We start from the raw sequence: 25154 nt of genomic DNA, 5'->3' as shown, positions 1-25154 counted from the left end.
ATAATGATTAATTGCAGTAATACACTTAAAGTGCTTAGAATAGTGTCTAATATGTGGGGCACTGAAAAAAAGTAGCGATGATAATGATGAGGAGGGGGAGGATTCAGTTTGAGGCTTGATGGCTTGGATAATAGAAATGTATCCAGGTAGAGAAGTACATCAGCCAAGAGCAACTGTGAGACTGATTTCCTGTAGAGAAAACCTAGGCGTAGGAGCCATCCTTATGGAGGTATTAGTTGAATTTCCAAAGATGGAATGAAATTGTTAAGGAAGACTGTAGAGTAGTGCTTCTCAGTGGAAAGTGATTTTGCCCCCAGAGGGCAGTGTTTAAAAGACCAAGGGTGTCAATATGCTGAATGCTACAGACAGGTCAGTGGTAAATAGAGTTGGTGACTTGCAGTAGACGCCTTTGTGGTGGGGGAAAAACGGGTAGCAAGTGTTATGGTACCTTTTTTTAAAAAGCCTAGTGTCAAAGGTAGAAGTCAGCTCCCTATGATTTCATCTTCAACCTGACCAATCAGGACTCCTGACTCCCTGGTCCCCTATCTGCCAAGTTATCCTTGAAAAACCCCAGTCCTCCAATTTTCAAGGAGACTGATTTGAGTAATAATAAAACTCTGGTTTCTGGTTCAGCCAGCTCTGCATGCATGAAACTCTTTCTCTATTGTAATTCCCCCGTCTTAATAAATTGGCTCTATCTGGGCAGTAGGCATAGTGAACCCACTGGGCAGTCACAAAACTATGCCTCTGAGAACCAGGATTAAACCACTGGTAAGCAATTCAGAACAGAGGAAAGCACCAAGATAGAAGCAGAGGCCCCAAATATCAGTCAGTCAGTCACACCAACCAGCTGTGTGATTTTGGGCAAGTAACTGAATTTCTCAGAGCCTCATTTTTTTTAATTATAAAAAATGAAAAGCCAAACTCAGTTTCCTTTTATCTCTAACATAATACAACTGCATAGATTTTAGAGTCTTGAAGGAGTAATTCACCAATCCAGATTTGTTTCTAATCACATCTGTTGCACAAGAGTGGAGATTCAGGGCACTAGGAATCTAACTCAGTAGTAGTTAGGATGAGATAGCCAAAATAAGAAGTGAAGAAGATAATAGAATAATCTTGTCTTCTGACAATGCTCCTTAGCTATTTTGGATGCCATTATTTTCATGGGCTTAAATTGAAATGGGCTTTTAAAAACTTTGATTATTCTAGAAAGGGGGAGTCATATTGGGAAGGAAGGGTCCAGTATTAAATGGGAAGGCAGAGAATGAAAATGTTGACAAATCTGGGTGTCAGGTTTAAGCAGAATTATCTTTTCTGGTCCATTTGATGGTCACCCCAGCCCCAGATCTTCTGTAGACTTCTCAGTGGCTACTTGGTTTTCTGTTTTAATTGTATTAGGTTGGTGTAAAGGTAATTGCAGTTTTTGCCAATGAAATGGCACCAACCTAATATTAACATTTTAAAATAGTTTTTTTAAAGAATGGTTTTATGTTAACAGAAAAATTGAATGGAAAACATAGAGAGTTTCCATGTACTCCTTCCTCACCCCACGTGAACAGCCTCCCCCACTATTATCATCCTGTACTAGAATAGTACATTTGTTATAATTGGTGAAGCTGTACTAACATATCATTAGCACCCAAAGTTTGTAGTTTGGATTAGGGTTCACTGTTGGTGTTGTGTATTGTGTGGGTTTTGAAAAATGCATACACCATTAAAATATCATACAGAATAGTTTCACTGCCTTAAAAAATCCTCTGTGCTATGCCTTTTTATTTTCCCTTCCTCCAAACCTCTGGCAACTGATCTTTTTACTGTCTCCACAGTTTTGCCTTTCCTATAATGTCATGTAGTTGATTCCAAGCCTTTTAGATTGACTTCTTTCACATAGTAATGTACACTTAAGATTCTCTCTTGTATGTTCATGACTTCATAGCTGTTTGTTTTTCTTGTGTTTTTTTTTTCCTGTTTGTTTTTTTGTTTGTTTTTTTTGGTGGGGGGGGATTAATATTCTATTGTCTGGATGTACCACAGTTGATTTATTATTTTACCTGCTGAAGGACATCTTGGCTGCTTCCAAGTTTTGGCAATTATGAATAAAAGTTGCTATAAACATCTGTGTGCAGGTTTTTATGTGGATATAAGTTTTCAGCTCATTTGGGTAAATACCAAGGAGCATGATTGCTAGGTTCTGTGGTAAGAGTGTATTTAGTTTTGGAAGAACTGCCAAACTGTCTTCCAAGTGGCCTTACCATTTTGGATTCCCACCGCAATGAATGAGATTTTCTGTCGTTCCACATCTTCGCCAGCATTTGGTCTTGTTAATGTTTTGACTTGGACCATTCTAATAGGTGTGTATGGAATCTCGTCGTTGTTTTAATTTTTAATTTCCTAATGATATATGATATTGAGCATCTTTTCATATGCTTATTTGCCATCTGCATATCTTCTTAGTGAGGTGTCTGTTTTTTTGTTTTTTTGTTTTTTTATACTTTAAGTTTTAGGGTACGTGTGCACAATGTGCAGGTTTGTTACATATGTATACATGTGCCATGTTGGTGTGCTGCACCCATTAACTCGTCATTTACATTAGGTATATCTCCTAATACTATCTCTCCCGCTGCCCCTCCCCACAATAGGAAATGGTATGTGATGATCCCCTTCCTGTGTCCAAGTGATCTCATTGTTCAATTCCCACCTATGAGTGAGAACATGCGGTATTTGGTTTTCTGTTCTTGCGATAGTTTGCTGGGAATGATGGTTTCCAGCTGCATCCATGTCCCTACAAAGGACATGAACTCATCCTTTTTTATGGCTGCATAGTATTCCATGGTGTATATGTGCCACATTTTCTTAATCCAGTCTGTCACTGATGGAGATTTGGGTTGATTCCAAGTCTTTGCTATTGTGAATAGTGCCACAATAAACATACGTGTGCATGTGTCTTTATAGCAGCATGACTTATAATCCTTTGGGTATATACCCAGTAATGGGATGGCTGGGTCAAATGGTACATCTAGTTCTAGATCCTTGAGGAATCGCCACACTGTTTTCCACAATGGTTGAACTAGTTTACAGTCCCACCAACAGTGTAAAAGTGTTCCTATTTCTCCACATCCTCTCCAGCACCTGTTGTTTCCTGATTTTTTTAATGATTGCCATTTTAACTGGTGTGAGATGGTATCTCATTGTGATTTTGATTTGCATTTCTCTGATGGTGAGTGATGATGAGCATTTTTTCATGTGTCTGTTGGCTGTATGAATGTCCTCTTTTGAGAAGTGTCTGTTCATATCCTATGCCCACTTTTTGATGGGGTTGTTTGTTTTTTTCTTGTAAATTTGATTGAGTTCTTTGTAGGTTCTGGGTATCAGCCCTTTGTCAGATGTGTAGATTGCAAAAATTTTCTCCCATTCTGTAGGTTGCCTGTTCACTCTGATGGTAGTTTCTTTTGCTGTGCAGAAGCTCTTTAGTTTAATTAGATCCCATTTGTCAATTTTGGCTTTTGTTGCTGTTGCTTTTGGTATTTTAGACATGAAGTCCTTGCCCATGCCTATGTCCTGAATGGTATTACCTAGGTTTTCTTCTAGGGTTTTTATGGTATTAGGTCTAACATTTAAGTCTCTAATCCGTCTTCAATTAGTTTTCGTATAAGGAGTAAGGAAAGGATCCAGTTTCATCTTTCTACTTATGGCTAGCCAATTTTCCCAGCATCATTTATTAAATAGGGAATCCTTTCCCCATTTCTTGTTTTTGTCAGGTTTGTCAAAGATCAGATGACTGTAGATGTGTGGTATTATTTCTGAGGGCTCTATTCTGTTCCATTGGTCTATCTCTCTGTTTTGGCACCAGTACCATGCTGTTTTGGCTACTGTAGCCCTGTAGTATAGTTTGAAGTCAGGTAACGTGATGCCTCCTGCTTTGTTCTTTTGGCTTAGGATTGTCTTGGCAATGCGGGGTCTTTTTTGGTTCCATATGAACTTTAAAGCAGTTTTTTCCAATTCTGTGAAGAAAGTCATTGATAGCTTAATGGGGCAGTATGGCCATTTTCACAATATTGATTCTTCCTATCCATGAGCATGATATGTTCTTCCTTCCATCTGTTTGTGTCCTCTTTTGTTTCACTGAGCAGTGGTTTGTAGTTCTCCTTGAAGAGGTCCTTCACATCCCTTGTAAGTTGGATTCCTAGGTATTTTATTCTCTTTGAAGCTATTGTGAATGGGAGTTCATTCATGATTTGGCTCTCTGTTTGTCTGTTACTGGTGTATAAGAATGCTTGTGATTATTGCACATTGATTTTGTATCCTGAGACTTTGCTGAAGTTGCTTATCAGCTTAAGGAGATTTTGGGCTGAGACAATGGGGTTTTCTAAATATACAATCATGTCATCTGCAAACAGGGACAATTTGACTTCTTCTTTTCCTAACTGAATACCCTTGATTTCTTTCTCTTGCCTGATTGCCCTAGCCAGAACTTCCAACACTATGTTGAATAGGAATGGTGAGAGAGGGCATCCCTGTCTTGTGCCAGTTTTCAAAGGGAATGCTTCCAGTTTTTGCCCATTCAGTATGATATTGGCTGTGGGTTTGTCCTATATAGCTCTTATTATTTTGAGATACGTTCCATCAATACCGAATTTATTGAGAGTTTTTAGCATGAAGGGCTATTGAATTTTGTCAGAGGCCATTTCTGCATCTATTGAGATAATCATGTGGTTTTTGTCTTTGGTTCTGTTTATATGCTGGATTACATTTATTGATTCACGTATGTTGAACCAGCCTTGCATCCCAGGGATGAAGCCCACTTGATCATGGTGGATAAGCTTTTTGATGTGTTGCTGGATTCGGTTTGCCAGTATTTTATTGAGGATTTTTGCATCGACGTTCATCAGAGATATTGGTCTAAAATTCTCTTTTTTTGTTGTGTCTCTGTCAGGCTTTGGTATCAGGATGATGTTGGCCTCATAAAATGAGTTAGGGAGGATTCTCTCTTTTTCTATTGATTGGAATAGTTTCAGAAGGAATGGTACCAACTCCTCCTTGTTCCTCTGGTAGAATTCGGCTGTGAATCCTTCTGGTCCTGGACTTTTTTGGTTGGTAGGCTATTAATTATTGCCTCAATTTCAGAGCCTGTTATTGGTCTATTCACGGATTCAACTTCTTCCTGGTTTAGTCTTGGGAGAGTGTAAGTGTCCAGGAAATTATCCATTTCTTCTGGGTTTTCTAATTTATTTGCATAGAGGTGTTTATAGTATTCTCTGATGGCAGTTTGTATTTCTGTGGGATCGGTGGTGATATTCCCTTCATCTTTTTTTATTGCGTCTATTTGATTCTTCTCTCTTTTCTTCTTTATTAGTCTTGCTAGTGGTCTATCAATTTTGTTGATCTTTTCAAAAAACGAGCTCCTGGATTCATTGATTTTTTTTGAAGGGATTTTTGTGTCTCTATCTCCTTCAGTTCTGCTCTGATCTTAGTTATTTCTTGCCTTCTGCTAACTTTTGAATGTGTTTGCTCTTTCTTCTCTAGTTCTTTTAATTGTGATGTCAGGGTGTCAATTTTAGATCTTTCCTGCTTTCTCTTTTGGGCATTTAGTGCTATACATTTCCCTCTACACACTGCTTTAAATGTGTCCCAGAGATTCTGGTATGTTGTATCTTTGTTCTCATTGGTTTCAAAGAACATCTTTATTTCTGCCTTCATTTCATTATGTACCCAGTAGTCATTCAGGAGCAGGTTGTTCAGTTTCCATGTAGTGAGCGGTTTTGATTGAGTTTCTTAGTCCTGAGTTCTAGTTTGATTGCACTGTGGTCTGAGAGACAGTTTGTTGTAATTTCTGTTCTCTTAACATTTGCTGAGGAGTGCTTTACTTCCAACTATGTGGTCAGTTTTGGAATAAGTGCGATGTGGTGCTGAGAAGAATGTATATTCTGTTGATTTGGGGTGGAGAGTTCTGTAGATGTCTATTAGGTCTGCTTGGTGCAAAGTTGAGTTAAGTTCCTGGATATCCTTGTTAACTTTCTGTCTCATTGATCTGTCTAATGTTGACAGTGGGGTGTTGAAGTCTCCCATTATTATTGTATGGGAGTCTAAGTCTCTTTGTAAGTCTCTAAGGACATGCTTTATGAATCTGAGTGCTCCTGTATTGGGTGCATATATATTTAGGATAGTTAGCTCTTCCTGATGAATTGATCTCTTTACGATTATGTAATGGCCTTCTTTGTCTCTTTTGATCTTTGATGGTTTAAAGTCTGTTTTATCAGAGACTAGGATTGCAACCCCTGCTTTTTTTTTGTTTTCCATTTGTTTGGTAGATCTTCCTCCATCCCTTTATTTTGAGCCTATGTGTGTCTCTGCATGTGAGATGGGTCTCCTGAATACAGCAAACTGATAGGTCTTGACTCTTGATCCAATTTGCCAATCTGTGTCTTTTAATTGGACCATTTAGTCCATTTACATTTAAGGTTAATATTGTTATGTGTGAACTTGATCTTGTCATTATGATATTAGCTGGTTATTTTGCTCGCTAGTTGATGCAGTTTCTTCCTAGCATTGATGGACTTTACATTTTGACATGTTTTTGCAATGACTGGTACCTGTTGTTCCTTTCCATGTTTAATGCTTCCTTCAGGATCTCTTGTAGGGCAGGCCTGGTGGTGACAAAATCTCTAAGCATTTGCTTGTCTGTAAAGGATTTTATTTCTCCTTCACTTGTGAAACTTAATTTGGCTGGATATGAAATTCTGGGTTGAAAATTCTTTTCTTTAAGAATGTTGAATATTGGCCCCCACTCTCTTCTGAATTGTAGAGTTTCTGCCAAGAGATCTGCTGTTAGTCTGATGGGCTTCCCTTTGTGGGTAACCCGACCTTTCTCTCTGGCTGCCCTTAACATTTTTTCCTTCATTTGAACTTTGGTGAATCTGACAATTATGTATCTTAGAGTTGCTCTTCTCAAGGAGTATCTTTGTGGCATTCTGTGTATTTCCTGAATTTGAATGTTGGCCTACGTTACTAGGTTGGGGAAATTCTCCTGGATGATATCCTGCAGAGTGTTTTCCAACTTGGTTCCCTTTTCCCTGTCACTTTCAAGCACACCAATCAAATGTAGATTTGGTCTTTTCACATAATCGCATATTTCTTGGAGGCTTTGTTCATTTCTTTTTATTCTTTCTTCTCTACACTTCTCTTCTCGCTTCATTTCATTCATTTGATCTTCAATCTCTGATACTCTTTCTTCCAGTTGATCGAGTCGGTTACTGAAGCTTGTGTATTTGTCACGTAGTTCTCGTGTTATGGTTTTCATCTCTATCAGTTCTTTTAAGGTCTTCTCTGCATTGATTATTCTAGTTATCCATTCATCCATTCTTTCTTCAAGGTTTTTAGTTTCTTTCTGCTGGTTACATAGTTCCTCCGTTAGCTCTGAGAATTTTGATCGACTGAAGCCTCCTTCTCTCAACTCGTCAAAGTCATTCTCCGTCCAGCTTTGTTCCATTGCTGGCGATGAGCTGCGTTCCTTTGGAGGGGGAGATGCTCTCTGATTTTTTGGATTTCCAGCTTTTCTGCCCTGCTTTTTCCCCATCTTTGTGGTTTTATCTGCCTTTGGTCTTTGACGATGGTGACGTACTGATGGGGTTTTGGTGTGGGTGGCCTTTCTGTTTGTTAGCTTTCCTTCTAACAGTCAGGACCCTCAGCTGTAGGTCTGTTGGAGTTTGCTTGAGGTCCACTCCAGACCCTGTTTGCCTGGGTATCAGCAGCGGAGGCTGCAGAAGATAGAATATTGCTGAACAGTGAGAGTTGCTGTCTGATTCTTACTCTGGAAGCTTTGTCTCAGGGGTGTACCCCGCCGGAGGGTGTCAGTCTGCACCTAGTGGGGGATGTCTCCCAGTTAGGCTACTCAGGGGTCAGGGATCCACTTGAACAGGCAGTCTGTCCGTTCTCAGATCTCAACCTCCGTGCTGGGAGATCCACTGCTCTCTCCAAAGCTGTCAGACAGGGGCATTTCCTCTGCTGAGGTTTCTGCTGCTTTTTGTTTAGCTATGCCCTGTCCCCAGAGGAGGAGTCTACAGAGGCAGGAGGACCTTCTTGAGCTGTGGTGGGCTCCACCCAATTCAAGCTTCCTGGCGGCTTTGTTTACCTACTTAAGCCTCAGCAATGGCGGGCGCCCCTCCCCCAGCCTCGCTGCCTCCTTGCAGTTAGATCTCAGACTGCTGTGCTAGCAATGAGGGAGGCTCCATGGGCGTGGGACCCTCTGGGCCAGGTGTGGGATCGAATCTCCTGGTGTGCCGTTTGCTAAGACCCTTGGTAAAGCGCAGTGTTAGGGTGGGAGTTACCAGATTTTCCAGGTGTTGTGTGTCTCAATTTCCTTTGGCTAGGAAAAGGAATTCCCTTCCCCCTTGTGCTTCCCAGGTGAGGTGATGCCTCGCCCTGCTTCAGCTCTCGCTGGTCGGGCTGTACCCATGGACCAGCGCCAACTGTCTGACACGCCCCAGTGAGATGAACCCGGTACCTCAGTTGAAAATGCAGAAATCACCTGTCTTCTGTGTTGCTCACACTGGGAGCTGGAGGCTGGAGCTCTTCCTATTTGGCCATCTTGGGCGCGCCAGGTGTCTGTTTTTTAATCAGGTTGTTCATTTTCTTATTTTTGAGTTTTTATAGTTCTTAGTATATTTTAGATAACAGTCCATTTTCCTCATATAGATCTTGTACATATTTTGTTAGAATTATACTTAAGTATTTCATTTTTGGAGGTGCGAATGTAAATGGCATTATCTTTTTAACTTAAAATCCTGCTTGTTCACTGCTGGTCTGTAGGAAGGCGATTGACTTCTGTATATCGGTCTTCTATCCTGTAGTCTTGCTGTTGGTTCCAGGAGGTTTTTTCTTCTCTTTTTTCCTTTTTTTGGTGAATTCTTTCAGATTTTCTACATAGACAATCTTATCATCTGCAAAGATAGTTTTATTTCTTCTTTCCCAATCTGTATACCTTTTATTTCCTTTTCTTGACTTACTGCATAAAGTAGGATTTTCAGTACAGTGTTGAAAAGAAAAGGTTGAGAGGGGACATCCTTGCCTTGTTCCTCATCTTAGCAGGAAAGCCTTGAGTTTCTGACCATTAAGTATGATGTTGGCTGTAGGTAATTGTAGATGTTCTTTATTAAGTTGAGGAAGCTCCCCCCACCCCATTCCTAGTGTACTGAGAGTTTTTATAATAAATGAGTATTGAGTTTTGTGTATCTATTGTGATTTTTCCTCGTTAGCCTATTGATGTGGATAAATTATATTAGCTGATTTTTCAAATATTGAACCAGCCTTGCATACTTGGTGTATATATCCCTCATTTATGTCATGGTATGTAATTCCTTTTTTTTTTTTATTTTGAGACAGAGTCTCGTGCTGTCACCCAGGCTGGAGTGCAGTGGCACCGTCTCCACTCACTGCATCCTCCATCTCCCAGTTTCAAGCAATTCTTGGGCCTCAGCCTCCTGAGTAGCTGGGATTACGGGTGTGCACCAACACACCCAGTTAATTTTTGTATTTTTAGTAGAGGTGGGGTTTTACCATGTTGGCCAGGCTGGTCTCAAACTCCTGACCTCAGGTGATCTACCCACCTCAGCCTCCCAAAGTGCTGGTATTACAGGCATGAGCCACCACACTTGGCCTGTTACTCTTTTTATACATGGATTAATTTGACTTGCTAGTATTTTGTTGAGAATTTTTTTTTCTTTAAGCCACATTTCTTTTAAAAAATCGTGTTTTTTTTTTTTTTTTTTTTTTTTGAGATGGAGTCTCGCTCTGTCGCCCAGGCTGGAGTGCAGTGGCCGGATCTCAGCTCACTGCAAGCTCCGCCTCCTGGGTTCACACCATTCTCCTGCCTCAGCCTCCCGAGTAGCTGGGACTACAGGCGCCCGCCACCTCACCCGGCTACTTTTTTGTATTTTTTAGTAGAGACGGGGTTTCACCGTGTTAGCCAGGATGGTCTCGATCTCCTGACCTCATGATCCGCCCGTCTCAGCCTCCCAAAGTGCTGGGATTACAGGCTTGAGCCACCGCGCCCGGCCTAAAAAATCGTTTTTAAAAAGTGTTACATGTTATTTCAGAAAATTTGAACTGAGAAGTAAAAAAGAGAAAAGTACTTGTAATTCTACCATTCACAGATAACCACTCTCCAACATGTTGGTATTTATTTTGGTCTTTTATAATGAAAATAATAACGGTAACAATAGCAATAGTAAATACCATTATATTATTTCATTGAGTGGATCCCTGAAGTAACTAAGTGGTTAACTGAGGTAGAGATCTAATAGTGCCCTGTTAACAAAGTGGAGGTGATGACAGAAGTGAAGATACAAATGACTGCTTTTGCCTGGAGGCTTCTGAAGAAGATGAGAAAGATAGCTTAATGAAGAGTTTAAATGTTCACTTCAGTCAACTTTTTTCCTTTCATTCTCACCCCATTGTAAAACCTGCTCATATCAGGCTTCTAATTAGGTCGCTGAGGATGACATCACTGAGAATGTAGGTAGTGGAATGCTGTTCAGAGTTTATGTCTACTGTGTTTCTAGGCTGCGAATAATTTTCTAAGCCTGGTGGGTGGGCAGTTGTTTTATTCACAAATAGTGGCTATTGCACCGATACACAAAAGACACAAGAAATAGGAGATCTTCCCATCCATTGAAAAAAACCATGACCTCCTTATTGGTGAAGTATTTCCCTTGCCTGCCCTCACTGGAGTCTGGCCTAAGTTTGGAAGGAGCTCTCTTGGAGTACAATGTAGGAATAAATGCTGAAGGCTAAACAGATTCCTTAACTTTGAACTTCCCAACTTGAAGTTTCCATAGACACTGGCAAGTGGGGAGGACACTGTGCTGTGGGAGTGTGGACAGCTTGTAGCATCTGAAAAAGTTCCATTTCCTGCTTTTTTGTTTTTCTATTTTAGAATAATGGCCTTTCAAATGAGGAAGAGGGAAGTGAAAAATGGATTTTTGGGGGAGATATTTAGAGTCTTCAAACTATATTTCATGCAGTCTACAATTTTTAAAGTTATTTTTGGAGTAGTCTCCTTAACACCTTGCAGGAAATTTGGCTTGTAGGACTGTTACCAGAAAGGGGTCCTGATCCAGTCCCCAGAGAGGGTTCCTGGATCTTGCTCACAAAAGAATCCAGGGCAAGTCCATAGAGTGAAATGAAAGCAAGTTTATTAAGAAAGCAAAGGAATGAAAAAATGGCTACTCCATAGGCAGGGCAGCCCCAAGGGCTGCTGGTTGCCTATTTTTATGGTTATCTCTTAATCATATGCTAAGCAAGGGTTGGATTATTCATGCCTCCCCTTTTTAGACCATGTAGGGTAACTTCCTGACATTCCCATGGTTTTTGTAAACTGTCATGGTGCTGGTGGGACTGTAATGGTGAGGACCACCAGAGGCTACTCTCATCGCCATCCTGGTTTTAGTGGGATTTGGTCAGCTTCTTTACTGCAATCTGCTTTATCAGCAAGGTCTTTATGACCTGTATCTTGTGCCGACCTTTTATCTCATCCTAAGACTTAGAATGCCTAACCTTCTGGAAATGCAGCCTAGTAGGTCTCAGTCTTATTTTACCCAGCCCCTATTCAAAATGAAGTAGCTTTGGTTCAGACGCCTGTGACAGAACAAATGTTTCTGAAATATTCAGTGTAGATTTGGATGCTTCTCTTTTGAGTAGCTTCCTGCTCCTAACACTGACCATTATTCTCAGTTCATCTCAGCAATACTTTTGTGAAACAAATTTTTTTTCAATCTCTCTCTCTTTCTCTCTCTACCTCCGTCCCTCCCTTTGTTTCTCTTTACCTCCCTCCCTCCCTCCCTCCCCCCCTTCTCACTGTCTCTCCCTGTCCCTTCTCTCTCTCTTTCTCGATCTCCCTTCTTCTCTTTTTCTTCTTTCGACAGGGTCTTGTTTATAACTCACTGGAAATGATGAGTTGTAAAAGTACATTAGACTGGACCAGAGGAAAGTTTCTAAACCTAACTTTATTATCATACTTCTCTGTGGCTTTTTTCCCCCTTCACCTATAAAATTAGAAGGTTGAATTCAGATGTTCAATAGGTAGTTCTGACCATACAGTGGTCAAATTTTTCAAATTGCAGTGCTGTGTTATAATTTCATTAAAATGCTATGTTTAATCATATTGCACTTCACCCTAATGCAACTATAACAAAGATATATCAGCTTGATTGTAACTAATGCGCTAAAGGTTTTGATGTCTTAGGCTGGAAAATGCTTATGTGTTAATTAGAGAATGAGAGTGGGAAAAGGCATAAAGGTTTTATAGAGTGGATTATTTTTCCTTCAGTTTTCTTTTGTGACCTGATCTGTATAAAATACAGTGTCATGCTGAAAACCCTATGTAATAAAGCTATGGGAAATAGAGAATTTTAAAATCCATGACTTATTTACCTGCTGCAGTCTGGTCCACACCTTTACTAAGTGGGATGTCAGCTTCCTAACTCTGAACCACATGTGTATGTAAGGTCTAGTAAAATAGGTTGTGAGTCAGTTTTTATTAAGATATCCATTGTTAGTTACTTGTAGCCATTAAGAGAGTTTCTCAGGCATTCAGAAAAGTCCAACCCTTAGTGGAAATGTTTGGTTTCTGAGAGAAGGTCCTAGTTATTTAAGACTCAGTTTATTTCAGGAGTAGAGATCCGTTGATCAGTGATCACTGTAAAGCATAATAGTCCTAAAATACATATACTAAACATAAAAAGGAATTATATAAACACCAAATCACAGTTCTCAATCTGATACAGAATATGCGGGGACATTAAGAACATTTAATACACCTTCCCATTTTCTCCAGCACCAGGGAGAGCACCTGCAGAGAGTGTATGAGGGCTTATGACACTTAGTCACTTGATGTGTGAGCAGATACATGTCATACAGGCCTTATTTTGCACTGATGTCCTTAGCAGTGTTACAAAAGCTGCGTAAGGTATCAAGCTTCTTTCAATTTCTAAGAGGCTAAATAAAAATGACTTATTCTGCTACCCTCTCCTTTAGGCTTTCTCTTTCTCAGTCTCCTTTCTTAGGTTTTCCCAGTTTGACTTCCCTGCTGACAGGCTTTTACAGTGAACAGAGCACCAGACTGAGAACAAGAAGATTGGAGTCTTTCCCTCTTCTGCGGGTTTGCAACTATGTCCATTTCCTTATCTGTAAAAAGGAAGGAGTTCATTTAGATGACAACTATTTTCTCTTCTAGTTCTAAAATCCTCTATTAACTTTTCTTCTGCCTTTCTCCTTTCATCTACAGTTTACTTCTTCCCTGTTCCCTATCTCAGCTACACTCATAATATGCATAGTTGTTTTAAAATACTCATAAACTAAACATGGTTGTGAGGAAACATCAGTAAATGCAGGTAAAATTTGGAGTTTAGAAGTTCTCATTTTGATGATTTCTCACTTCATTAGCCTTTCTTATGCCCTAAGCATAAATATAGCTAGCAGTTGTATTTTCTTTGGTTTGCAGTTATTATAAAATAAAACAATAATATATTTGCACCCATCATAGTAAAAGTTTAAAAGCTTGATATTATCCAGTATTGGTAAGGGTGTACGGAAGTGCTATACGTTGTGGTAGGAATGTAATCAATACATCTTTTTCAGAAGGCACCTTGGCAGTATGAAACAATATTTTTAGAGTATATGCCAATTTACTAAGTGGCTCTAAACGTCTTTAAAGAAACTTATATGCAGATATTAAGAGATATACCCAAGGATGTTTATTGCTGTGTTGTTTATAATAGCAAAAATTTGGAAATATCCTGTACTTCCATTAAGAGAGGAATGGTTAAATAGGAGAAATACACACACACACAACCCTCCAGCTCCATATCATACAGATAGTAAAAATAATAGAACGAAGTTGATCTGTATGCACAAATATATCTTAAGTAGAAAAGACAACCATATTTTCACTATGATTCATTTATATAAAACCTACTTAATTATCTATATACATATATGTACATAACTATATAGAAAAATGGCTGGGAGGATACATACCAAACTGTTAACAGTAATTGGGGCAGAGAGGAAGAATTTCATGTTTTGTTTTGTTTTGTTTTGAGATGGAGACTTGCTCTGTCACCCAGGTTGGAGTGCAGTGGCACAATCTGGGCTCACTGCAACCTCTGCCTTCTAGGTTCAAGCAATTCTCCTGTCTCAGCCTCCCAAGTAGCTGGGATTACAGGCACCCGCCACCATGCCCAGGAATTTTTTTTTTTTTTTGTATTTTTAGTAGAGACGAGGTTTCATCATGTTGGCCAGGCTGGTTTCAAGCTCCTGACCTCAGGTGATCCACCCGCCTTGGCCTCCCAAAGTGTTAGGATTACATGCATGAGCCACTGCGCCTGGCCTCATTTTTTACTATATATGCTCATCATATATATTACTGAAAATGAACAAAACAAAAAGGAAAAAAGGATAAGAAATTACTCCCTGAGGAATGAAAAAGGCAAAAAGATTAGCAGGAAATTTATCAAAGATATTAGGGGAACATTGTTTTTAGAATATTCCCAAAACTTCAGGATCAGATAGGATCCATGGTATGTATTTTAGCCAGGGCTGTGTAGTAATAACTCTGCCCTTTTGTTTCTTTGTGTGTTCAACTTATTCTTCTTATTTGCCTCTGTTCTACAGGTAACTCGGGACCAAATGAAGATGTTTATACAGCAGGAATTTAAGAAAGTTCAGAAAGTGATTGCCGATGAGGAGCAGAAGGCCCTTCATCTAGTGGACATCCAGGAGGCAATGGCCACAGCTCATGTGACTGAGATACTGGCAGACATCCAATCCCACATGGATAGGTTGATGACCCAGATGGCCCAAGCCAAGGAACAACTTGATACCTCTAATGAATCAGCTGAGCCAAAGGCAGAGGTAAAGGAAAAGCCATAATGTTTAGTAGCAAGAGAAATAGGAGGAAACTGATGCCATATTTGTTAGACCCCATGTGGTCGCTGAACATGAATGAATTGAAATCTAGGTAGGGTGTAAGTGTTTCACATGGTGTATAAACCAGTATGGAAGAACTGACCACTAGTTTACCCAGTGGCTGGGCCTACCAAATTATTTATCCATCATTACTTTAAGGCGTATAGTCAGTGGGGGCAGATACTAATCACAATTAAGGAAGGAAGCCAAAAATTACAACCAGAGAAGAGGGCAAGCAACAGACCCCAAGTTGTGAAATGAGCCTTTAAAGTCATCATAGACCTGAGCTGAATGAGAACAAATCATGAAGTAGAGCATAAAGCAGGCCAGAATGAAAGATTTTAGACTTACTTTATACATAGTGAAAAGGTATCTCAAGCTGGTTGTTATATGGAGTCAGCTTCATAAATTGGAGGCATAACTACTGGATTAAGAATGGCATGTGCACTAGGTCATTGTAAGATTTAAAAAAAAAAATACTACGAATGAAAGACATGAGGTAAATGTTGAATCACTATACAAATGTTAGTTGTCATATTCATTGTTTTATAACAGGAATAAAAGGGTCTTCAGCATTTTGCCAAACAACATATTTAGGCATTTTGAATCTACTTTGAAAAAAATTATTTAAGGTAGCCATTAAAAAAAAAAATGCTGGGCTCAGTGGCTCACACTTTAATCCCAACACTTTGGGAGGCTGGGATGGAAGGATTGCTTGAGTCCAGGAGTTTGAGACCAGCCTGGGCAACATAGTGAGACCCTGTGTCTACAAAATAAGAATTAGCAGACATGGTGTCACCTGCCTGTAGTCCCAGCTACTCAGGAGGCTGAGGTAGGAAGATTACTTGAGCCCCAGAGGTTGAGGCTGCAGTGAGTTGTGATTGTGCCATTCCACTCCACCCTGTGTGATGGAGTAAGATCCTGTCTCAAAAAAAAAAAAAATTATGTTTCAACCACTAGAGAGAGGCTACTATTAATCAGATTTCACAGCATTATGTTGACAATTCTAGTGAAAATAATGCCAGATAGGTTTAGGGTAGGTCCTTCTAGAAGAAAACCTAGGAGCATCCTGTGGACTTTCTAGAACTGTTGATTACTCAGCAAGCCCAGCCTTAACTGGAAGTCTTGCCTTGGCTCGAGAGAGCCTGGCCACAGAATAAACTGGCCAGTAGAAGAGCCAAAGTAAACCAGGAGGCAGGTATTTCCAAGCTATCCTGACAGAAAATGTAAGAAACCATTAAAAGGTGTCTGCTATACCTATCCAAGGCTTTTGATTAATTTTCATCAATGTGTGAAAAGAATAACTCTTCCTCTTTTCATTTTATTCTCCCCATAATTGAGAAATTATGTGCCTAAATAAGTTTCTAGATTGGCAAGAGAGCACTTTATATTCATCATTTCATTTAATCCTTATGTCAGCATTCATTAACTTCATTTTACAAATGGGATATTTGAGATGCAGAGAACTGCAGGGATACTAACCCAGTGTCATTTAGTCAGTAGAAAATAGAGCCACGGTTTAGATTTAAGTCTGTCCTATTTCAGTGCCTGTGCTTTCCCCCTACTATATGACATATGCTAAGCATCCCATCTGTATCTGTGGGAAAAATGAGAAGAATCCATGTTCTAGACAGCTTTGCATACCTTTACAATGTCCAGATGGTCAGTTTGTGTCTTAATAAACAAAAGATTCAACTAGAGTTAATTCAAGGGATCAACAGCATAACTCTGTCCACAATTCCCATCAAGTTCGACCCCTTCATTTATTCTGTTTGTTGATTAGGTTGTTATTTGAAAACAAAAGTTTAATTTTGGCTGGGCATGGTGGCTCATGCCTGTAATCCCAGCACTTTGGGAGGCCGAGGTGGGTGGATCACCTGAGGTCAGGAGTTTAAGCCTGCCCTGGCCAACATGGTGAAACCCTGTCTGTACTAAAACTGCAAAAATTAGCTGGGTGTGGTGGCGAGCCCTTGTAGTCCCAGCTACTTGGGAGGCTGAGGCCGAAGAATCACTTGAACCCAGGAGGCAGAGGTTGTAGTGAGCCTCGACTGTGGCCACTGCAGCCCAGCCTGGGAGACAGAGCGACACTACATCTCAAAAACAAACAAAAAAAAGTTTAATTTTGAGGTTTATTCTTCTCTTTTATTTTCATTTTAATCTATGAATTTAGTCCTTCTCTGACCTTCGCTGTCCTTTAAGCACCTCAACGGTACTATGCTTGTTAACTCTGATGAAATTACTCTTAAAGGGATGCAAGAGCTGACAAGGCTTAAGGACCAGGTTACAGACAAAATGAGCTATTAAAAATAGAGATAGCGTTCAGCCACTAGAGTAGAGTGTTTACAAAGAGCTGTTATTATTTAATAGCCTCTTGTTCCAGTTAATCTGGTAAGTTATTGGTGAGAGCAAATATCCAGTACCTGTCTTTCACTCATCAGAGGAATTATGTTATTTTTATGGTGTAGAATTTTTCAAAAATCACCTGCATTTTGAATTCAGCCAAAAGACCCCCCCCAATATTTTATTATAAAAATTTTTAAACATACAGCACAGTTGAAAGGATTTTACAGATTATGCCTATGTACCTACCACCTAGATTCTCCTATTAACATTTTGCCATACTTGCTTCATTACATATCTAGTCATCTTTTCAACCTTCCACTCACCAATCTATTTTATTTTTGGCATATTTAAAGCAAATTGTACCTTCTGCTTCTGAGCATGATGGAGTAAACATATTCTGTTTTACTCCTTTCACTTATTACAGTAGAAATCTCTGGGCAAAAATACTGAAATCATCACCAAAAGACTCTTGCAGGTGGAGAAAAGATGGCATACTGATCAGGGACCTTGGGATTTGAGGGAATACAAGGCAGTGAATTCTCTGGGGTTTTCTTTACTTCCTGTATATCCTAGCCAGGTATCCTACAAACTGGAAACACTAATACACACAGACAAAAAAAAAAAAAAAAAGGAAAAGAAAGAAAAAAACCAAGAAAGGCTTGCTTCGGGAGGCAAACATCATGAAAAAAGTGGCACTGCTCCTCAACCCCAATTGGCACTGCAGCAGTGGAGCCAGTGAGTGAAACTAACTCATTTTATATATGCCCTATGTTAATGAGGTATCTTTCTCTATGGAACCTGTGGGTGAAACTTTTGCTTCTACCTTTGGCCCTGCTCCTCTCAGTAATCAGTGGTACCCATCTCCCATGCATCTGTGGGTAGAACTCTGACTTCCAACCTACTCTGCAGTAATGGTACAGAGGAAGTAGTACCTCTTTGTTTTGGAGACTGTAGATAGAGCTCTAACTCCTCCCTCTCACCCCTGCATTAACTAGGCTATGCACTTCCCCAGCTGAATCAGTTATTGGAATTTTATCTTTCACTCCTGCCCTGTAGTAATGATTTGGTTTCCCTCCTCCTCCCCAACTAGCTCTGCGAAGAATGTAGAATGGAGTCCTATCATCTGAGTGGGACAGACAAGAATAGCACTGTAGAGGCTTTATAAACTTAAGGTGACATGTGAACCATAGTTCACAGAAAGGATCCAGGACATGCATTCTGAATCTAAACAGGTTGACTGCTAAAATAGAAGATTTAAATAGGAACTAGATTTTTATAATACAACTCATCGTGTCCAGGATACAGACCAAAGAACCAATAAAAATCTCAATTCTGTAAGGCCGAGGCAAGAGGATCGTTTGAACCCAGGAGGTCGAGGCTGCAGCCATCTGTGTTTACACCACTGTACTCCAGTATGGGTGACAGTGCAAGATCCTGTCTTAAAAAATAAAATAAAATAAAATGAAAATCCCAATTCTAAGGAGAAAACAGAATTGATGTATGCCAACTCTAAGATGGCATAGATGTTGGAATTATCAGACAAAGATTTTAAACCTGCTATTGTAAGAATGTTTCAGTGAGCAATTACAAGCACTCTGGAAATAAATGAAAACCTCAATAAAGGAATAAAAATATTAAAAAGTACCAAATTAAAATTTTGGAACTGAAAAATATAGTAACTGACACCAAAAATTCACTGGATGGGCTCAATGGCAAATTGAAGGAAAGATCTGGTGAATTTGAAGACAGATTGATACTGATCAAATCTAAACAACAACAACAAACATGGAAAAATAATCGAACTGAGCTTCAGGGACTTATAGGACAATAATGAAAGATACATGACACCAGTGTCAAGGGGGGAAAAAGGAATGTGGAGCTGAAAAAATAGTTTGAAGTAATAGTATCTTAAAATGTCTAAAATTTGGCTGAAAGACATAAGCCTACAGATTTAAGAAGCAGAGTGAACCAAAGCAAGATAAACTAAGAAATTCATACCCAGACACATCAGAGTCAAACTTCTGAAAACTAACGGCAAAGAAAAAAAATCTTGAAAGCAGAGTAGCTAAAGAGAAATGACACATTAGCTCTGCAGAACAGCAGTATGAATGAACATATGTCTCCATTTATAAGTCAGTTTTTACATGCTCTCAGAAATGGTTCATGGTTTTCATTTAAAAGTATTAATGGCTTTTATTAAATTTATTCCTAGTTATTTAATATTTTCAATACTATTGAAAATAGAATTGTTTTTAAATTTTATTTTTCAGCTTATGTTAGTATATAAAAAATTGTTTTTTATATATTAACCTTATATCTTGTAACCTTGTCAGATTCACCTATTAGTTATAATAGTGGCTTTATAGATTCTTTAGGATTTTCTGTATCAGCAATTATGTCATCTACAAATAGAGACAGTTTTACTTCTTTGTTTCTAATCTTTATGCTTTTTATTTCTTCGTCTTGTCTTATTGCCATGGCTACAACCTCCAGTGCAATGTCTAACATAAGTGGTAAAAGTGGACATCCTTGCCTTGTTCGTAACCTTAGAAGGAAGGGATTCAGTATGTTACTATTAAGTATGATGTTTTTTGTAGATGCCTTTTATCAGATTGAGGAAGTGCCTTTCTGTTACTAATGTGCTGAGGGCTTTTATACAAACTGATGTTGACTTTTGTGAGATATGTCTTCTGTATCTCTTGAAATGATCATATGCATTTTTTTTCACTATTCTATTGTAATGGTTAATCATGTTGGTTAATTTTACAATATTAACCAACCTTGCATTTCTGAGATAAACTCCCATTTGGCCATGATGTATAATCTGGATTCAGTTTTCTTATATTTTGTTCAGGAGTTTTGTGTCTTTGTTCATAAGGGATATTGGTCTGTATATTTTTATAATGCCATTGTCAGGTTTGGGTATTAGGGTTATGTTGGCCTCATAAAACAAACTGAGAAGTAGTCTCTTCTCCTTTATTTTTTTTCTCACTCTTTGTGGAATTTACTTACATCATTTTATAAAACTCTTCACTAAAGCTAAGTATTAAAAAATGGTGTGTCTTTATTTATATGTCATGTGAGCATTTTTATCTTTTGTCCAGTTTGGTAAGGAGAGTAGTGAGTTGCAATAAGCTAATATTGGGAAAAGTATGTTCAGATGGATAAACCATTAAAAATGATACATGCATATGATAACTATTTATTTTAAACTTGAAACATATATTCGTACTTTTTTTAATTCCAAGGCAAGGCCTTTGAAAATATGGGTTTGCTAATTAGAGTTAAATGTCATGTTTCTGGCGTAAACCACACCCATTTTGCACCATTTATAAGGTCCAATTTCAGACTCTGTAGTGAGGGTGATACCATTCAAAGCAAGCTGAATGCAGAATCTTAGTTCTTGTAACTTATTGTTTCTAGTATTTTGCTTGTGTTTCACCTACACCAAAATTGACAACAATTTGTTTTTTTTTTTTTGTTTTTTTTTTTTTTTTTGAGATGGAGTCTCACGCTGTTGCCCAGGCTGGAGTGCAGTGGCGCGATCTCGGCTCACTGCAAGCTCCGCCTCCTGGGTTCACGCCATTCTCCTGCCTCAGCCTCCTGAGTAGCTGGGACTACAGGCGCCCGCCACCGCGCCCGGCTAATTTTTTGTATTTTTAGTAGAGACGGGGTTTCACTGTGGTCTCGATCTCCTGACCTTGTGATCCGCCCGCCTCGGCCTCCCAAAGTGCTGGGATTACAGGCTTGAGCCACCGCGCCCGGCCTGACAACAATTTTTAAGTAATTCATCTTTATCAGTACTGTGGATGCATTCAACTTAGTTTTTATGTGAGCAAGTTATCTCTCTTGCATTCACTTTTTGTTATTTAATTAAATGTGACATCATTACAAGTTCATATAAACAGCCTTGTTTGATTCTTGGTGAACAACATTTCCATTGGTAGAGGTAGAAATGGGAGGTTGCACAAGAGTGCAGTCTGCCCAATCAAGAGCATTTGTGATATCTTAATTAGGGATTTGAGAGCAGTGCTTAATCTAACAAGTCATTTAAATTGAAGTTGGTATTTAATAGACTGTCACTTCTGATATTCTCTGAAACCAGAATTTGCTCATAATAGGAGAAGAAATTAATCTTAAACCTTACCCATATCTTGAGTAATTATTTACTATGAGCCTTGTGCTGTGTTCGGTGCAGTGAATACAGAAATGAGCAAAATACAAGCTTCTATTCTCAAGGAGTTGAAATCCAAAGGAGGAGGCACTGTTTGATGTTGTCATTGTCAGTTTTCTTCTCTAAGTACTAGTGTAGAGTGGCAAACCCTACAGATGTGGGGGAAAGGAGGATTAACTTATTCAAGATGTTAGTGAAGAAGTTTCTGAGTAAGGCTTGATCTTAAAGGATAGATAGGAATTAGCTAGGTTTTTAGAATAGGGATGTACATTTCAGGTAGCAGGAACATCACATGCACATCTTTTACTAGCAAGATTAGCAATTCTCTCTGTGCCAGCCTATTCAAAACGGCCTTATAATTCATATGTGTGTGTATATTCTTGCTTTGTAACAGTGACCATTGTTTCTGAAAAGAAGCATACATCTATAAGCAGTAGAATTGGATGAACATATAGCAAAACTTTGTGTCCCATCTTTTCTGTCCTTCCCTACTCTCCCCTAGAAATGTTATTAATTAACAATTCAGGGAAAGTAAAAATAATGGCTGCCATTTGTTGAATGATTACAAGGTACTAGACACTTGCTTAGTTTTTATACAGATTTTCTCATTTATTTTAATCCATATGGTGACCCTTTGAGGTAAGAACTAGGATCTTTATGTGCAGATGGAGAAACTGAACCTTGGAGAAGTAAATTGCCAAAAGCTGCACTGTTGGGATTCATGAACCAGAATTTGAGACCATGTTTTTATATTATAACTGGGAAACCCTGTCTCTTAATCATTACACCAAAGTATGTGATCGTGAGGAGGACTTGCTCTAAATTGTGGGAGAAAGTTTAGATATTTTTTCCATAAAGTTCTCTTAGACAATTAGGGTTAAACATCCAAAAATCATAGAAAAATTTGTGTTGGGATTTAATTGTGTCATTCATAGTTATGTAACTCAAATTTAAATTATATAACTTTTTAATGGATATATTGTAGTTCCCATGAGACATACCAGATGATAAAAATGCGAAGAAATTATCTACCATCCCTATACCCTCCCTCTACCCACTCGCCCTACTTCCCTCTAGTTGGAGTGTGGATGATTAACGCCCTTCCCACTATTGCAGATGCTTAACAGTCTGCCAAAAATGCCCTTCTTATTCAACCTCAAATGGCTAGTCTGATTTAAATCACCTTTCTGGCTGCAGCTGTGCTTTACAGGCTTTCACCCTGGCAGTCTCCCTTTACCTCAGTCACGCTCAACCCCACATTGCCCTCAGTTCCAACCTTATACCACTCCCAGCACCCTGCCCAAAACACACACGTGCACATCCCCATTCTCCAGTTTCACAGAACTCAAGGTTCCTTGAACAAGACATTTTTAGAAACTTGCCTTTGCTCTTGCTAGTTCAGTGTCCTTCCCACTTTTCTCTGTTGTCATCCTGGGAAAATACTATTTATCCCTCAAAGTGGCAATATCAATGTTACCTTCTGCATGTGAAGCTTTTCCCACCTTCTCCAGCAGAGGCAGTGTTCATAACTTCCCTGTTGATTCTCATATTATTCTGTTTATGTCTTTGGTATTGTTCATAACACATTTACTAATAGTTCATTTTCTTTCTGCCTGTTTCTCGTACTCCTGATTCGAAAATCCTAGAAGGTTAGAGCATTATGGGTGATTGTTTTTCCTTAGTTAGCATATACGTAGTAGCTTCTTAATGAATCTTACTGAATTGTTACTGATACTGATAAATAGGCTTTATTAAATACATCCTGTGTCACAGACACTGTGTTTGATGATTATAAGCATTATTGCATTTAATCCTCATACTTATCCTATGATACAGAGACAGTTATTACCTCATTTTACAAATTAGGAAATTGAAGTTAAGAAAGGCAAAATAACAAGAGTAGGCTAATACAGCAGTAAAGTGACAGGGTTAAGACTTGAACCCAGAACATCTGACTTGAGAGCTCATTCTGCCTTATACCAGTAGGAACCATTTATTCATTCATTCATTCGTTCTCCAAGGAGTACAACCAGAATGTACATTCTCTATTAAGACTACCCCTGAATGGCTAAAAAGAAGGATATAAAAGATATGCTGACACTAAAAGGATGAGTGAGGTCCCTTGGGAAAGGCTTGAGAGTTATTTGAAAAATCTCATTTGATCACAAAAGGAAGCTCAAAGGAATCTGCTGTGATCACTTCTGATAAAGTTAGGTTGAGAGAATGCCATACCTGGAAAAATAATGTTCACACATTGTTTCTGAGAAGTGGACAAGAAAAAGAGAAGAGCCATTGTTTGGTGGAAGAATGATACGGATCATCAAATGCCAGAACTAACCACTTACAGAGGAGAAGACCAAAGTCCAGATTAATTAATGTTTGCCCAAGGACACATAACTAATAAGTAACAGAGCTTGGACTAGAATCCCAATTTCCTGAGTCCCAGTTCAATGCCCTTTATACCACAGTGTTCTTTACATTAGAATTGCAGTGTTCATGTTTGATGAAAAATGCTAGAACAAGGCAGAAATGAGTCTTTGAAGGAAACAGCTTGATGCTTTTGGAACTGGCTAGCTTTTGCCTAAGACCTGCCTCTATTTTGGGTTTCTCACTTTGCTAAGAACTAAATACTGCCAGCCATACAAATAAAAAGGCAAGGCTATTATTTAGGCCTCCTAGGTCTGTGCATTCATTTCTCTGCTCTGCTTGTCAGGGCAAATTATCAGTTCATCTCCACTGGGCAGTTTGAACATAGGATTATATTAGCTCTTGTCTTATACTTTAGATGTCTGTTGGTTTGTCTCTGTTACAATAAATGTATAGTACATGCATTCAGGTTGGGAGAGGGGAGGGAAAAGAAGGAAATCTGACTCTCTCTGTAACAACAGTGATTTCTAATACTGTTTCTTTCTGTTTGTCTTTCAGGGCGATGAGGAAGGACCCAGGTAAGATCACATTATTGTTGCTTGTCTTTTCTCATAATTGAAGTAGAGTGACATTTGTGGCCTTTAGTGCTCCATGAAATATGGACAGCCAAGGAATAGCACAGAAAAGGGATCTCTATCTTAAGCCTAGGATTTGAAGATCTTGTTTTGTAAGACTCCCATCTTCCTCTCATCTGTGTCATTTGCTGCCTGTAACTTTCAGATAAAGGTAGACTTTAAGGTATATAATGACAGTAACTTTGCCGTATTCTTTTGTACATTCAGAATACCTTGTTAAGAAGAATAGGTACTACATTTAAATGGTAATGTAGTATCATTATGGTAATGGTAATGGTATCAGGTGGACTGACTAGATAAATTTTTGTAGTGTTCTTTCTTGATTGGAATTGGATTGATTTTTTTAATGGCCTGTAGATCTAGTATTCTTTATTTCTGACCTATAATATCTTTGTGTCTGACCCAAGACACCTATATGATGAATCCTAGGGTACAGGTATACAAAACTTTGTTTAGGAAAAAAATGTTCTTTGTGCTTCTGTATTGCCACAGTTGAATACAGTGCATTTTATTATTGTCTCAGCCTTGCAGTGAACCTGGACTGTGGTTTACTTACCCTTCCTGTCATTCTCCTTAAGCAGTGAAAACAGACTCCAGGAAAAGCTACAACTGTGTCATCAACACATTTGAGGCATATTTGTACAAAGTAAAATGCAATGTCCACATGGGTC

General features: G+C 38.9%; 1 protein-coding gene across 1 annotated transcript in view; it reads left to right on the top strand.

Annotated features, from left to right (window-relative positions):
• The window catches only part of TRIM44 (tripartite motif containing 44), a 133444-nt gene that overhangs the window by 45625 nt on the left and 62665 nt on the right, over positions 1-25154 (top strand). The window contains 2 exon segments of the mRNA NM_001260523.1: positions 14671-14910; positions 24407-24426. Of these exon segments, the coding sequence (NP_001247452.1) occupies positions 14671-14910; positions 24407-24426 (260 nt within the window).

This window comes from Macaca mulatta, chromosome 14, assembly GCF_049350105.2.
Source record: "Macaca mulatta isolate MMU2019108-1 chromosome 14, T2T-MMU8v2.0, whole genome shotgun sequence".
NCBI lineage: Eukaryota > Metazoa > Chordata > Mammalia > Primates > Cercopithecidae > Macaca > Macaca mulatta.
The sequence above is the reverse complement of the archived record's forward strand: the minus strand, read 5'-3'. Positions and strand labels throughout refer to the sequence as shown.